The sequence below is a fragment of the Oryctolagus cuniculus genome, chromosome 1, assembly GCF_964237555.1.
Source record: "Oryctolagus cuniculus chromosome 1, mOryCun1.1, whole genome shotgun sequence".
NCBI lineage: Eukaryota > Metazoa > Chordata > Mammalia > Lagomorpha > Leporidae > Oryctolagus > Oryctolagus cuniculus.
Window position 1 is genome coordinate 75,001,115 of NC_091432.1, and position 15,222 is coordinate 75,016,336.

Below are 15,222 nucleotides of genomic sequence, written 5' to 3' on the forward strand. Positions count from 1 at the left end.
AAAAACCCTTCTCTGTGTTTTTGGAGGGATTAAATAGATAGTATATCTAAAACAGCTAGCACAGGGCCTAGATTATGAGGTGGCTTTAATAAACATTAATTTACTACGGGGCCTAGTAAGCTAAAATGGCATTTTCAAATTAAAGTCATATCAAATATTAGAGATAGGATGAGAGCAAATAGATCATTGCTCGGGTGGATAAAGGTGCCTGTATTTGCACAATTCTTTAGAGAACCATGAGGATTATCTTTGCTGCAACCCTCACTTTAATTAAAAGCATAGAGATCAGACTTTTCCACATGGGAAGAAGTTTACATTTGATTTATGCCACAGATGCACATTTTCAGCATCCAAATATTCCATTCCCTGGCTAGAGATATTACAAGCTACTTCAGCAACCTGATATTGCAGAATAAATGAAAAATGCCTAATCATTTAAAAAGATATACCAAACAATGGAAAGGACAAAGCATACATATGTACCAGTGAGGAAAGTGAACCAGCAGGAAGCCAATTCTAAGGCTTACAACTGGCTTTGATTAGAGAGGCAGGATACCAAACTAGAACAGGTCATTTCTCTTTTTTTTTTACATAAAGGGTATTTGTGTGTGTGTGTGCGTGTGTGTGTATGTGTGCGATTTTAGTTTTGGTGAAAGTATTATTCATGGCAAAGTTACAGAAAATTGTGTGAAATACTAACATTTTGTAAAAGCAATGTCAAGCTGACTTATATTTGAGCGTATTATTTGTATGCATTTGTGAATATATGGAAGGTTCATGCCAGGCTGTCAAATTGGGTACCTTAAGACAGGTAGGTAATTCTGGAGAGAGTATGAAGGGGATTTTTGTTTCTTTATTATCTTTGTATTTCTTTGCCAGTTGTAATGAGTGCGCATAACTTAAAAACAAAACATTTAAAGATAAAAAGGTGCATTTCTTAATATTCATCCACTCACTCACTAATTATCCAATTTTTTTGAATATTTACTGATGATCATTTAAATACATTGAATTGGTCTTCTCTGAACTGTCAAAACTGACTTTTTTATAGGAGTGCTGACTAAATTTGGCTTTATTGTGGGATTAGTAATATGGTTCTCACTCTTAGAATCCTGTTCCATTATCATTTAGAATTATGAGATGTATTAGATTCAATCATTTGGAGAAACTTCTCTCCTTTCATTTCTACCTATAGTTACTATATTGCCAGATTGCACTGTAGTTATTGGTGGCAAGAACATGGAAATTTCTGTGGTCCTTTCACTAACCAAATAGGTAAGATTAATATGCTACTTCCTGCCTTTTGAATGTCGGCATTATCTTCTTCCCCCAAATAATATCATCCTATAGTATGGTTGGAAGGCTCCAATGAGATCAGATAGGAAAACTTAATAATTTGAAGGTGATGGACAAGTGTTTATTACTCTTTCTCCCCACACACACAAAAATGCTATTTGCTTCATAACGCAGGACAGTTACTCATGCTTACCACTATTTTCAGGTTTCCTCTTGAGGCAAGACTTTAAGTTTCTCAGACATTGAAATCTTACCCATTCTTCAAGATACAATTCAACTGGCACTCAGAAGCTTTATTCTCAAAATAAATTGAAAATGTGATTTTCTGTTGGCAATGGAAGTAAACTCAATTAACCAACAAACAAATCTGACCTGGTGTAGTCATCTTCAACAAGCATGTGCTTTGGAATTGGCGAGTACCTTCCTGGAGAGATGGGTGGCAGGGAGGTTTTGTATTCTAAAGTCCCGTTGTTGCCAGAGAGTAGATGGTTTTCCATTGGTGGAGAATAAGCTAAGGGGTAGGAAAAAAATAAAAGGACCTGTTATGTGGGTGATTCAATGTGTCATTCTGTACTTCAAAGGGTGTGTTAAAAATAGAAGGGCTTGCTACATGCCTAATATTATCTTGTCCTTCAAAAGGGAGGAGTTGCTGTTTGATTTAATATATGCAGGCACATGGTGGTGACCTTTAGGATAAGAAAGATGTAATAAGAGCTATATCTGTAACCCAAATTAGTACAATTAGGTGAAGAGAAGAATTGGAGGAGAGACCCAGCACACATTTTCAGAATGATGACAAATTTTCTATTAAATAAGAATGTGAGCTTTATAATTGCAGAGCTCACATAATTAGCATTCAGTCATAAAGAGCACAGCACTCCCAAGGAACAAGGATTTTAAAAAATGTCTATTTATTTTTATATATTTGAAAGGCAGAACATCAGAAAGAGAGATAGACAGAGACGGAGATGAAAAGGAAGAGAGATCTATCTACTGATTCACTCTCACAAGAGCCTGCAACAGCTGGGGCTAGGCCAGGCTGAAGCCAGTAGCCAAGAACTCCACCCAGGTCTCCCATTTGGGTGGCAGAGACACAAGCACTTAACTCATGATCTCCTGACTCCCGGGATGCATTAGCAGGAAGCTGGATTAGAAGTGAAGTCACCACGACTGGAATTGGCACTCTGATATGGCATGTGGGCATCTCAAGTTGTGGATTAACCCACTGTTTCACATGCCTACCCCAGAACAATTTCTTGTGTAAGAATTTTTCCCAAAATATGTACTCCCTTCCCAGAAAGGTCAAAGAACTTTGCCAAAAGGTCTTCCTTTTCCATTGTTTTTTCCAAATTCATCTCCCTTTTGATTGATTGAAATACCCTAACCCCCATTTGGGTACCTGTTCCCTCCCTACTTCCTCAAATCTACTTTATACAATAGATAAAGAAAACACTCCTGAAACACAACTGTGATCCATTGTTCTCCTGCTGAGTCTCTATTACTACCATTGTATTGCATATATAGCATGAACTTTTCAATCTTGTAAAATTGATCCATATTAAACCCATTAAACCTCTCTTGTCTTCAAACAAAGCCTGTGCTTCATGATTTGGTTCAGTGTACCAACTGCCTATAATTTATTTCATCCACTCCAACTCAGACATTGAAAACTCACCTATTATTCATGACACAACTCAAATAACACTTTCTGTATAAAATTTTTTTCTGATCTTCCAAAGACAGATGATATATCTCCCTCCTTGGAGTACCCAAAGCATATTTATTTTTACCTCTCTTATGGCAACACATCCCTCTTTTTCTGCCAAAGATTGCTGCTATTTATATTTCTCAATTATCCTACCTTGAACCAAGCTCTTGATACAACCAAATTCCTTGAATGCCAATACGGTATCCCTTCTGTAGCCTACATTTTACCTTACAAGGTGACTTGCACATATTGAAGCTATTCAATGGATATTTTTCAAAGTTTTTAGGTAGTTTTTTTCTTTTTTTCTCTTTGACATTGACCTTATATGCCTTTCATGAAGTGCCTCAAAGGCTCTCAAGACTAATTTTTCTAAATTCATCTAGCTTGAAAGACTGAAAGGTAAAACTGTTTCATATACTGAGGTAAAGCTAATCTTAGTTTACTGTCTTCTTGAAAAAAACACATTTTTGGGGGGAATGCTGCATTTTAGAATCACTATTAAGAAAAGCAACAGCTAATATAAATCCATAAATTTCTTTCAAGAGAAACATCTAAATTTAAGATAGGTTAATTGGGGGCCAGTGCTGTGACGTAGTGGGTAAAGCCACCACCTGCAGTGCTAGCATCCCATATGGGCACAGATTCAAGTCCTGGATGCTCTACTTCTGATCCAGCTCTCTGCTATGACCTGGGAAAGCAGTGGAAGATGCCCCATGTCCTTGGGACCCTGCAGGCACATGGGAAACCTGGACGGAGCTCCTGGTTCCTAGCTTTGAATTGGCACAGCTTTGACTGTTGCCGCCAATTGGAGAATGAAGCAGCGGATGGAAGACCTCTCTCTCTCTCTCTCTCTCTCTCTCTCTCTCTCTCCCTGCCTTTCCATCTCTCTGTGTGTAATTCTAACTTTCAAATAAATAAATAAATCTTTTAAATAAAAGATAGGCTAAATGACTTGCTTAAGACAATTGTCCTTGTAATGGCAGGTGTTGAAGACATTCTGAGTTCTTAGTGTCACAATTGGACCCTAAACATTTCATGTATTGGGGCTGTCATTGTGACACAATGTGTTAAGCTGTTGCCTGAGATACCAGCATCCCATATGAGCTCAGTTTGAGTCTCATTTGCTTCACTTCCAATCCAGCTCCATGCTAATATGCCTGGGAAAGCAATAGATGATGACCCAAGTGTTTGAGTCCTGGTTACCATGTGGGAAACTCTGATGGAATTCCTGGCTCCTGGTTTTGGCCAGGCCCAGCACTGGCTGTTGCTGCCATTTGGAGAGTGGTACATGATCTCTCTCTATCTCTATCTCTCTTTCTCGCTATCTTTATCTCTATCTCTAATCTCTCTATCTCTGTCTCACCTTTTCTTTTTGTGATTCTGCCTTTCAAATAAAAAATAAATTTTTAAAAAATTTTCACAAAAGGCCGGCGCCACAGCTCAATAGGCTAACCCTCCGCCTGCGGCGCTGGCACATCGGGTTCTAGTCCTGGTCGGGAGGCCGGATTCTGTCCTGGTTGCCCCTCTTCCAGGCCAGCTCTCTGCTATGGCCTGGGAATGCAGTGGAGGATGGCCCAAGTGCTTGGGCCCTGCACCCCATGGGAGACCAGGAGAAGCACCTGGCTCCTGCCTTCGTATCAGTGCGATGCACCGGCAGCAGCGCACTGGCCACGGCGCCCATTGGAGGGTGAACCAACGGCAAAAGGAAGACCTTTCTCTCTGTCTCTCTCTCTCTCACTGTCCACTCTGCCTGTAAAAAAAATTTTTTTTCACAGTGAACACACTTATTGATGTCAACAAAACCGTCCTTTAAATTCATAAGTGGGGTGGGCATTTGGTACAGTGGTTAAGAAAACTCTTGGGATGTCTTCCTCTCAGAGTGCCTAGTTTGATGGCCATATTTGCTTCTGATTCCATCTTCTTGATAATGCACAACCTGGGAGAATGCAGCTGATGGCTCAAGTACTTGGGTCCCTGCCACCCATATGGGAGATGTGGATTGAGCTCTGGATTCCAGGCTTTGGCCTAGCCCAGCCCTGACTGTTGCCTGTTGCGGGCATTTGGGGAGTGAACTAGTAGATAGAAGTTACTCGTTTTTCTCTCTCCTCTATTTCTCTCTCTCTGTATCTCTGTCTTCTCCTTCTTCCTTCCTCTATTTTTCACAAATAAATAAACTTACACCCAAAAAATTATTTCTAAATCTAGTCCTTAAAGGCAGAACCTTACATTAGGTTCCTGTTGATCTATTAAGAAGATGAGAAAACACTGGGCTTTTGTGAGCCATGAACTTCGTGAGGACTCCCATACGGAATCGCATCATTAGCTGTTGCCCTAGAAGCCCCTACTCTGAATACAACTCTGTTGCAATAGGGACATTATTTTTCCTAGCTTCCCCACAATATAGCCAATTCAAGGCAAGGTAAGGCCTATAATGATGATGATGATGATGACGACGACGACAATGTTGACTGAGGATAATTTCTCCACTGAAATCCTAGGTCTCTTCTCTCAGGAAGAAACATAGAGGTATCTCTGGTCTATTCTGTCCTAGTCATGTAATGTTTTGCCCTTAAATAATTGTAATCACACTGTCCACAGCATACACAACTAATCCTTCCCATAATGGTGGGTCTACCAACTCATCAAGGTATCCCCACTCCCAAACTCCAGGTAAATTTTGTAAAGTAAAACAGGGGTGAAAAGCCAAATACTCCTTCTACATGTTCCTCGAAGTGAGAGTGAAGAAACAAGCAGAGGACTTAAAAATAGAATTGTAAATTCTTATTTTGTAACATTGAATACTACTCAAAAACAACACTGAGCATGGTACTTACAGTGAGTAATATCAGGTGGACCATAAGGATCAGTCATGTAAATTGTGGTGGGTTTGCCAACTTTTAGATAAACTACATCTGATGTATTCTTCAATATTGCTACTGCCTCTTCATGTGTTACTTCTTCTAAACTGTAGTTGTTTACCTGAAAGGGAAAACAATTCAATATTAGAGTTAAACCTAGGCAGCAGAAGAGAAATATTGTCAGAAGGAACCAGGAATTATGATCTTATTTAAAGAATAAACTGTAATGATTAGTTTCGTATTTATATCATACTTTGACAGAAAAGGTGGATTAAGCATTAGCCAAAGCAGTTAAGGTATAGTCCCTGCTGCCATAAAACAATATTGCTTTTATCTTTTTCTACAAAGTTGTGATATATTATAGAAGAAATAAAAATAATGCTTGTGGGAAAAAGAAATGAAGGTCAGGTACTTTTTTAATTATATCATTTGTAATTACAAAGTAATATATAATCATTAAAGAAGGCAAAATAAATAAAAATCATTTCCCTATTTGGATATTTTTTAAAGGTTTATTTTATTCATTTGCAAGGTAGTTACAGAGAGAGGGAGGGAGAGATGGAGAGAGATCTGCCATCTGCCTATTCACTTTCCAAATGGCTGCAATGGCCAGGGCTGGGACAGGCCAAAGCCAGGATCCGGGAACTTCATCTGAGTCTCCCACATGGTGCAGGGGTCCAAGGACTTGGACCATTTTCCCAGGCACATTAGCAGGGAGCTGGATCACAAGTAGAGCATCCTGGATTTGAGCCAGTGCCCATATGGGATCCCAGCATCGCAGTTGGTGGCTTAACTTGCTAAGCCACAAGGATAGCCCCTTGGATATATTTCTTTGAGCAATCGCAGCCAGATTATACACATTCTTTTTGAGCCTATTTTTAAAATCTAGAGTGACTATTTGCCCATAACAATATTTTTCAACATTATGACTTGTTCTTCTGAGAGCATTGTAGTGCATAGCTATAACAACAATTTAACTAGTTTCTTATTACTGTATGTTTAATTTGTGTTCTTTGCTACTATAAGTATTGTTGCCAAAGTATTTTTCTATATTTGTACACAGCTTTAATAATTTCTTGGGGATAAATCATACAAATGGAAATGCTGGACCAAGCTAAAATTTTTGATGCCTTTTCTAAAATGATTTCTTGAAATATGAAACAGTTTATCAGTTTTCTAACACTATATGAGAGTCCCCATTTTCCTATAGCTTTACCAAACCTGAATTTTCTCATTTCAAAAATCCTTCTCTTGAAAATGTCATTGAACGTTTGTTCATTTTCCAAGGAAATAGTGTTAATGTTGGAACACAGGGCTTTGCAGGTAAGCAGGATCAACTATTGCCATAATTTTAACAATAATGCCCCTTTCTTTAATATACAGGAAAGCCTGAGTTGCAAATGCCATTCCAAATTCATGTGAATGGTATTCCAGTGGAATTCTGCAACACTTCTTTGAAATAGTTTTAAAATAATATTTCCAGAAAAATCTAGTCTTTGAAGAAATATTTGAAAAGAATAAATATTCAGAAATATTTTATTATTTTATTTTTCACTTTACTTGAAAGGCAGAGATAGAAAGCCAGATGGATAGAAATCTTTCATCAGCCAGCCCACTCCCCAAATGCTTACAACAGCTTGGACAGGGACAGGCTGAAGTCAGGAACCTGGAATTCAATCCCACGTGGGCAGCAGGGTTACAAATGCTTGAGCTATCATCTGTTCACTCCGAGGGAACACATTAGCATGAAGTTGGGTCAGATGCAGAGGAATAGCACTTGAACCCAGGCACTCTGCTAGGGGATGTGACCTTCCCAAGTGGTGACTTAACCACTGCACCAAATGCTTGCCCCCGGGAAGTATTTTAAATATCTATGTAGGTTACATTTACTGTATTACTATTTTTGTAAGGAGTGATTCTTGAGTTACTTTCTGCTGAAATGATGTATAATTAAAATAAATGTGCCAGGAATATTGGTTTGAATCCCTTCAGTGCAGTAGTTTCCCATTAGCAGTTTGGGATGCATTCTAAGACCTTCAATGGATACCTGAAATGGCAGACATCATCAGACCCTATATGTATTTTGATATATGTGTACAGATATGTTTACTAAAACCTATTAAGTGCAAGACACTGTGTTAGTTATGAGATATGATGGAAAATAATAAGAATGATAATCATAATCAAAGCAAACATTTATAAAGCCTGTACTAATTGCTAGGCACTACTCTGAACTATTTTATATAAAAGAGTACTTCAAAAATTTTGTGAAAAATGGAATTAAAAGGCAATGTATATGTTCCATGGCCTTTTGGAAGTACCTTTGTATATTAACAAAGTAAAATCTCATAACAACCTATGAGATGAGACAGGCACATTTCTAAGAGGTTAAGAAACTTGACCAACATCATTGATCAAATATAAGGCAGAATTCAAAACCAGGCGATTTGGACCATACTCAACCTATTGGCCATACTGCTTCTTCCAAGTAGACAAGGCCTCTGTTCTCACAAAATCCACATTAAAATAGAACTGTTGTTTGTAGAATGAATAGATAAAAGAATAAACCCTCGCATGGAGGGATAATGTGGAGAGCTACAGGAATGGGAACATAGTTGTTTATGTCAGCTCTTAATAATAGAGAAATAATAAAAACAATAGGGCTAACATCTGTTTAATACTTATTCGTTCTGAGGAAACTATGGCATATCTTTAACACAAATCATATAATTAATCCTCACTGTAACTCAGTGAGGTAGACATTAATAATTAGGCCTATTTCAAATATGAGAAAACCTGGTGTTTAAAGAACTTAACTTGGAACAGAGATCACACAGCCTCCAACAGGGCAAAGGCATCGTTAATCTTAGGATCTTGAAAGATGAAAATGAGAATGTCTTTGAGTACTAGTTCATTGAGTCCAGGGCCATTCATCATCTATTCTTCATCCCATTTAGAGAGGAGGGTCTTATTCCAAGTTTATACATAAAAGTCACATGAAATCTAAAGTATTATTAAAGTCTGAATAATTACAATTCTTGCTTAATCTAGTAGTTATAGTATATTGCATCACCTTAATCCACTGATGTAGTCAAATTACAAATAAATAAAATGGAAAGTAGTTTAATGTATCTCACTGTTTCTTTAAAATCTTCTTATATATCAGATTAATCACTTATTTTAGGGCAGTTGTGCTTAGAAAATGACTATATCCAAGTGATGATTTTGTATAATGGCTTGAAGTGTGTATGGAAGTGAGTGTTCTCTCCTAAAAAATACCAAAGGAGGCTCTGAATGCAGTCAGGACCCCCAGAAACATCTATATTGGAAAAACAAAAGAGAAACAGAAATTGTTTGTATAACACAAAAGGGATGACAAGCTAAGGGAAAAAGACCCCAAAGACTAGAAACTAACTCAATTAAATTATAAGTGGCACCGAAGTTCTGTTTCTGATAAGGGCTCATTGTTTCTCCCCAGTGTATAAAATGTCCATAGCTCATTTGATTATCAATGAGGGATGTGGTCAGTGTTTATTAAATGGAACTTTTTGTCATTTTTAAGCAGGCAATGAAACAATCCAGAAAAATGTGCTTTCATAGAAAGACTGCTTACAGAATCTTGGAGTATTTAGAAAATTTTTTGACCAGAAAACAAAAGTTGAAGACAAGATGGAATTAGTAAAGAGGGGGAGGATAGCAGGGGAAACAATAATGGTAGTTTACAATAGTGGTAGTTCGGTCACTTTTTTAAAAAAGATATATTTACTTGAAAGTCAGAGCTACACAGAGAGAAGGAGAGGCAAAGAGAGAGTTTTTCTATCCGATGGTTCACTCCCCAATTAGCCGCAAAGCTGGAGTTGCGCCGATCTGAAGCCAGAAACCAGGCACTTCCTCCAGGTCTCCCACGCAGGTGGAGGGACCCAAGGACTTGGGCCATCTTCTAGTGCTTTCCCAGGCCATAGCAAAAAGCTGGATTGGAAGTGGAGCAGCCGGGTCTTGAACCAGCACCCATATGGGATGCTGGTGCTTCAGACCAGGGTATTAACCTGTTGCGCCACAGCTCCAGCCCCATTAGTCACTTTTTAGTTGGGCATGAAGTACTGAAAAATTTGTGATTTCAGTCATGGAACACGTGAATTATTATACCAGCAACAGGATGCATGAGTTAAGAACACAAGTTTTTGGGTCACACAGATTGAGATTTGAACCCTGGCCCCCACATTTCCTGGTTCTGTGACCTAGGGAAATATACATAACCTTCTAAGCTTCAATTTTGACATCTGTGAAACAGGAATGATAATATTCAATACCTCACAGGATTATTGATTTAAATGTGTCAGTTATGTAAAGTGGCAGACACACTAAAGTACTTAAGGCAAGGTATTATCATCATTACTATTGTCATTATCCATTTCTCCTCCCAGGAAACGCGATTTTTTAGTGAAAATTTTTGCTGACATTTTTCTGTAAACATCTGTGAACTGATGAGTTTAATTAGGGTACTGCTGATGAGGCTTCTGTGTGGACTTTTAAAAAATTCAGAACAGTACGGGATCTGGACCAAAAAGTTCTCTTTTGTGCTGAAGCTTTCAAAATGCTTTTCACAAAAGTGGGTTTGTTTGGGTTAATTATGTGTGTGCATTATCCTGTGAACTCTCAAGATAAAGGCCCTACAGCTGGAATTGATTGTATGCAGAGAGAAGGGACATTACACTGATTGGCTAGTTGCTCTTGTCATTGTATTTCATTGTCCTTTGTATTTTTTCATTTTTTTTTTAAATTGCATCAACTATCTGTCTATAATGACGAACGCTGAGCAACTGGCCTGATTTCAGGGGGAAGAAATCACAAGAGGGACTCTCCTGGAGGTGCACTATGGAGGGGGCACATGTGCTACCTTTCCATACATTCCCATTGGGAAAGAGAACTGGGACCAAGAGAGAGAGGTGAGGCAGTTCATTCTCCCAAAAGAAGAGGGAGCACTTCTTGAATTTGAGCATGATATAAAAGACAGCAAAGCAGCTGAAGAAAGAGGGTCCAGTAGACCTGCAATTAGGGGACACGGCAAGTTTTGTGGAAATCCAAATGAATGTAAGCAGATCAGTATGTGAGAATGCTGAGGTCGGAGGTGTGGGGGCAGGAGAAGGTGGCAATATAGAGAAATGGGCGGTTTGCAGATGGCATGATACCCGACCTTTCCCTATTCATGCAAGAATTTTGGTGTGGAGGGACAAATGGGTTGGGGGTGTGGTGATTAAGAACATAAAGGTTACCTATGGAAGTGTGGGACTCGAGAAACTCTAGAAAGGACATCACAAATTCTAATGTAAACTTTAAAAAAAGTAGACAGTGTGCTTGATTATTAGATTGTAAGATAAATCACAAAGAGGAATAGCCAATGTGGTAAAGCTAATGATATGAATATAAATATGCATAAACCAAGGATTAAAATCTCTGTGGTGCACTGAAATTAATAGCTATAATAAACTTTATATTAAAAATAAAAGTAATTAGTAATATATAGGAGACAGTAATGGTTATCTTTCAACAATATTTTATTGTTTTATATCTTTTTAACCAATTAGAATGTATTACTTATGGTTAGAACAAAATTAACTCTATTTGAGCAAGAACAGGAACTCTAAATATGGAAGAACTAAATACAGTGGCCTCATTATGAGACACACCATGGCAGGATCTCGTTAGTAATGGGAAGTAGAACAGGAAGGACAAAATTAATTTTCATGCCCAGTGAATAGACTTAAATGCATTAGAAATAATAGTCATATGTTAAACCTTTTGTTTCTAGAAATGAAGGCTACTTGATAAAATGAGACTAATTTTAAAAGTAGAATCAGATCCGTTTTCAATTCCTAGTTTCATAATTTTAAGCCAGGTAATAGACTAACAATTCATTGTTTTATATGTAAATTGAAGACAATACTGATTTATTTATTTGTATTTATGAGAAATGAATAATTCCATGAACATGAAAAGATTGCATAATGTAAAGCAATAAATAAATAGAAGTCAAACAACTATAATCAGACCCTATAACTTTTCTGATCCTGCTGGTTGAAATAGTTTCTTTGTGTTCAGGGATCTTTCTGTGGGAACCATCTCCCTCTCCCTTGTCCAACACTCATTCCTGCTGTGCTTCTTTCCACCCAAGACTGACCTCAAAGGAAGCGGTTAGAGCATTTTCAGTTCTGTATAGCCCCAGCTGATGTATGGTAAATAACTGATGCTTGACAAATGTTGAAATAATAAGCTAAATAAGTTTAAAAATAATGATTGTGGCACACAAAGGAAAAATGATAAAGATTGCCTAGTTTACAGGAAGAAAGAGGCAACTGCAGAGTTTCCATTTTACAATCTGTGTTGAGACAGTGAGGCAGGAAATAGGGATGAACGTCACTCAAGCAGCCACGAACACAGACACATGCACTGTGCTAGGCATGGGATAAGGATAAAAAAAGGATAAAAGTTGGAGAGATTGTGAGCACTGAGTCACACCAATGTATAAGGCACACAATTAAAACTCCAAGAGTGTGGATGTGTTCTCTTTCAGTAATTATTAATGCATTTCTTAACATTTTCTGCCATTAATAAAACAAGAAATCGAGTGGGAGTGATATTTTGATTGACCAAGCTTCCTCGACACCAGTGGACACCAAAACAGACAGCATGGTATGAATGCCAGGGCTATCCATTGAGAATAAGAAGAAAGCATTTGAAGTTTTATTAATATTTGTGACATCAATTTTATGTCTATTTCTTATGTATGTTTTTATTTTGCTAGTTATGTAATACTGGAAATCTCCATCATCTCTGAGTTCTTTTTCTTTTAGAAAATAAGTATAGCAATATAATTGTCCTATTTATTCTTCAAGGGTAAAGGTGAAGAGTAAATGAGGTGTTACAGGCACAAGATCTTCTTAAGGTGGAAGCAGCAGATTAGTGGTGGAAGAGCCATGCTCAGAGATTAATAACTCTGGGTTCTCATCTAAGATTGATATAATTAGTGAATGTGCTGTAAAGTCCCACTTGTTATTCAGGTAATCTCTCTATTTTTCATTGTCTTTAATATAAATTTCTTATTGCTATTTAGATAAAACCAGGAAATTATATAAATTTATATAAAATAATAAAAACTAAGTCCTCAAAATTAATATTCATTTAGAAAATTGTATTGTCTCTACTCATGTTCTCTAAACCTATTTGATGTTCTTACTATAATATCCAAATTTTGGAAAAAAAAAGAGATGCTCTTATTTTATATATATATCATATATATGCTCTTAATACTACAGTATGTATCAGAGTATGCTCCACTGAACATTAGTCATAGTTGTTTCATATGTTACTTTAAGAAGAGGATGCCCTTGGCCCATCTCTTAAGTGGGTTGTTTGTTTTGATGTTGTGGAGTTTCTTGATTTCTTTTTAGATTCTGGTTATCAACCCTTTATCTGTTGCATAGTTTGCAAATATTTTTCCCATTCTGTCGGTTGCCTCTTCACTTTCCTGACTGTTTCTTCTGCAGTACAGAAACTTCTCCATTTGATGTAATCCCAATTGTTAATTTTGGCTTTGACTGCCTGTGCCTCCAGGGTCTTTTCCAAGAAGTCTTTGCCTGTGCCTATATCTTGCAGGGTTTCTCCAATGCTCTCTAATAATTTGATGGTGTCAGGTCATAGACTTAAGTCTTCAATCGATGTTGAGTGAATTTTTGTGTAAGGTGAAAGGTAGGGGTCTTGCTTCATGATTTTGCACGTGGAAATCCAATTTTCCCAGCACCATTTATTGAATAGACTGTCCTTACTCCAGGGATTGGTTTTAGATCCTTGATCAAATATAAGCGACAAGGCTCTCAATAGACATTTTTCAAAAAAGGAAATCCAAATGGCCAACAGACACATGAAAAAAAGTTCAAGATTACTAGCAATCAGGGAAATGCAAATCAAAACCACAATGAGGTTTCACCTCACCCCGGTTAGAATGGCTCACATTCAGAAATCTACCAACAATAGATGCTGGAGAGGATGGGGGGAAAAAGGGACACTAACCCACTGTTGGTGGGAATGCAAACTGGTCAAGCCACTATGGAAGTCAGTCTGGAGATTCCTCAGAAACCTGAAGATAACCGTACCATACAACCCAGCCATCCCACTCCTTGGAATTTACCCAAAGGAAACGAAATTGGCAAACAAACAAGCTGTCTGCACATTAATGTTTATTGCAGCTCAATTCACAATAGCTAAGACCTGGAACCAACCCAAATGCCCATCAACAGTAGACTGGATAAAGAAATTATGGGCCATGTACTCTATCGAATACTATACAGCAGTCAAAAACAATGAAATCCGGTCATTTGCAACAAGATGGAGGAATCTGGAAAACATCATGCTGAGTGAATTAAGCCAGTCCCAAAGGGACAAATATCATATGTTCTCCCTGATCGGCGACAACTAACTGAGCACCAAAAGGGAAACCTGTTGAAGTGAAATGGACACTATGAGAAATAGTGACTTGATCAGCTCCTGTCCTGACTGTTGATGTACAATGTAATACTTTATCCATTTTAGCATTTTTTCTTTGTTTTGTTCTAGTACTATTGGTTGAACTCTGTAATTAACACACAGTTATTCTTAGGTGTTTAAATTTTAACTGAAAAGTGATCCCTGTTAAATATAGGAGTGGGCATAAGAGAGGGAGGAGATGTACAATTTGGAACATGGTCAATCGGACTTGTCCCAAATGGTAGAGTTAGAATCATGCCAGGGGATTCCAATACAATCCCATCAAGGTGGCATGTACCAATGCCATCTCACTAGTCCCAGTGATCAATTTCAGTTCACAATTGATCACACTGATAGGTCTAAGAGTCAAAGGGATCACACAAAGAAGACTACTGTCTGCTAATACTAACTGATAGAATCAAAAAGGGAGAGAATGATTCATCATGGGAAGTGGGATACACAGCAGATTCATCGAATGGCAGGTGTCCTAAATAGCACTCTGGCCTCACAATCAGCCTTTAAGGCATTCGGAAATGGCTGAAGAGCCCATGAGAGTATTTTAGGCATGGAAAGCCAAGACACTCTGGGGAAAAAAAGATAATTGAAAATCAATCTTGATGTGAATGGAATGGGAGAAGGAGCGGGAGATGGGAGGGGTGCGAGTGGGAGGGAAATTATGGGGGGGGGGGAGCCATTGTAATCCATAAACTGTACTTTGGAAATTTATATTTACTAAATAAAAAAAGAAGAAGAGGATGCCATGGTAAAAATAAGTTTGAAAATTAAAGTCTTAGTCAAAATTAAATCAATTTTGATTGCAGGACTTCACAGATGATTTAA

The 15,222-nt window shown here is 37.8% G+C and overlaps 1 protein-coding gene across 27 annotated transcripts in view; it reads right to left on the minus strand.

Moving 5' to 3' along the window:
• DLG2 (discs large MAGUK scaffold protein 2) overlaps positions 1 to 15,222 on the minus strand; it is a 2,256,157-nt gene that overhangs the window by 549,164 nt on the left and 1,691,771 nt on the right. For all 27 annotated transcript variants that reach the window (XM_051821188.2, XM_051821179.2, XM_051821160.2 and 24 more), the window contains 2 exons: positions 5,839 to 5,983; positions 1,669 to 1,807 (listed from right to left, as the gene is read on the minus strand). In XM_051821188.2, coding sequence (XP_051677148.1) covers positions 1,669 to 1,807; positions 5,839 to 5,983 — 284 coding nt within the window. The remainder of the gene's footprint in view (positions 1 to 1,668; positions 1,808 to 5,838; positions 5,984 to 15,222) is intronic.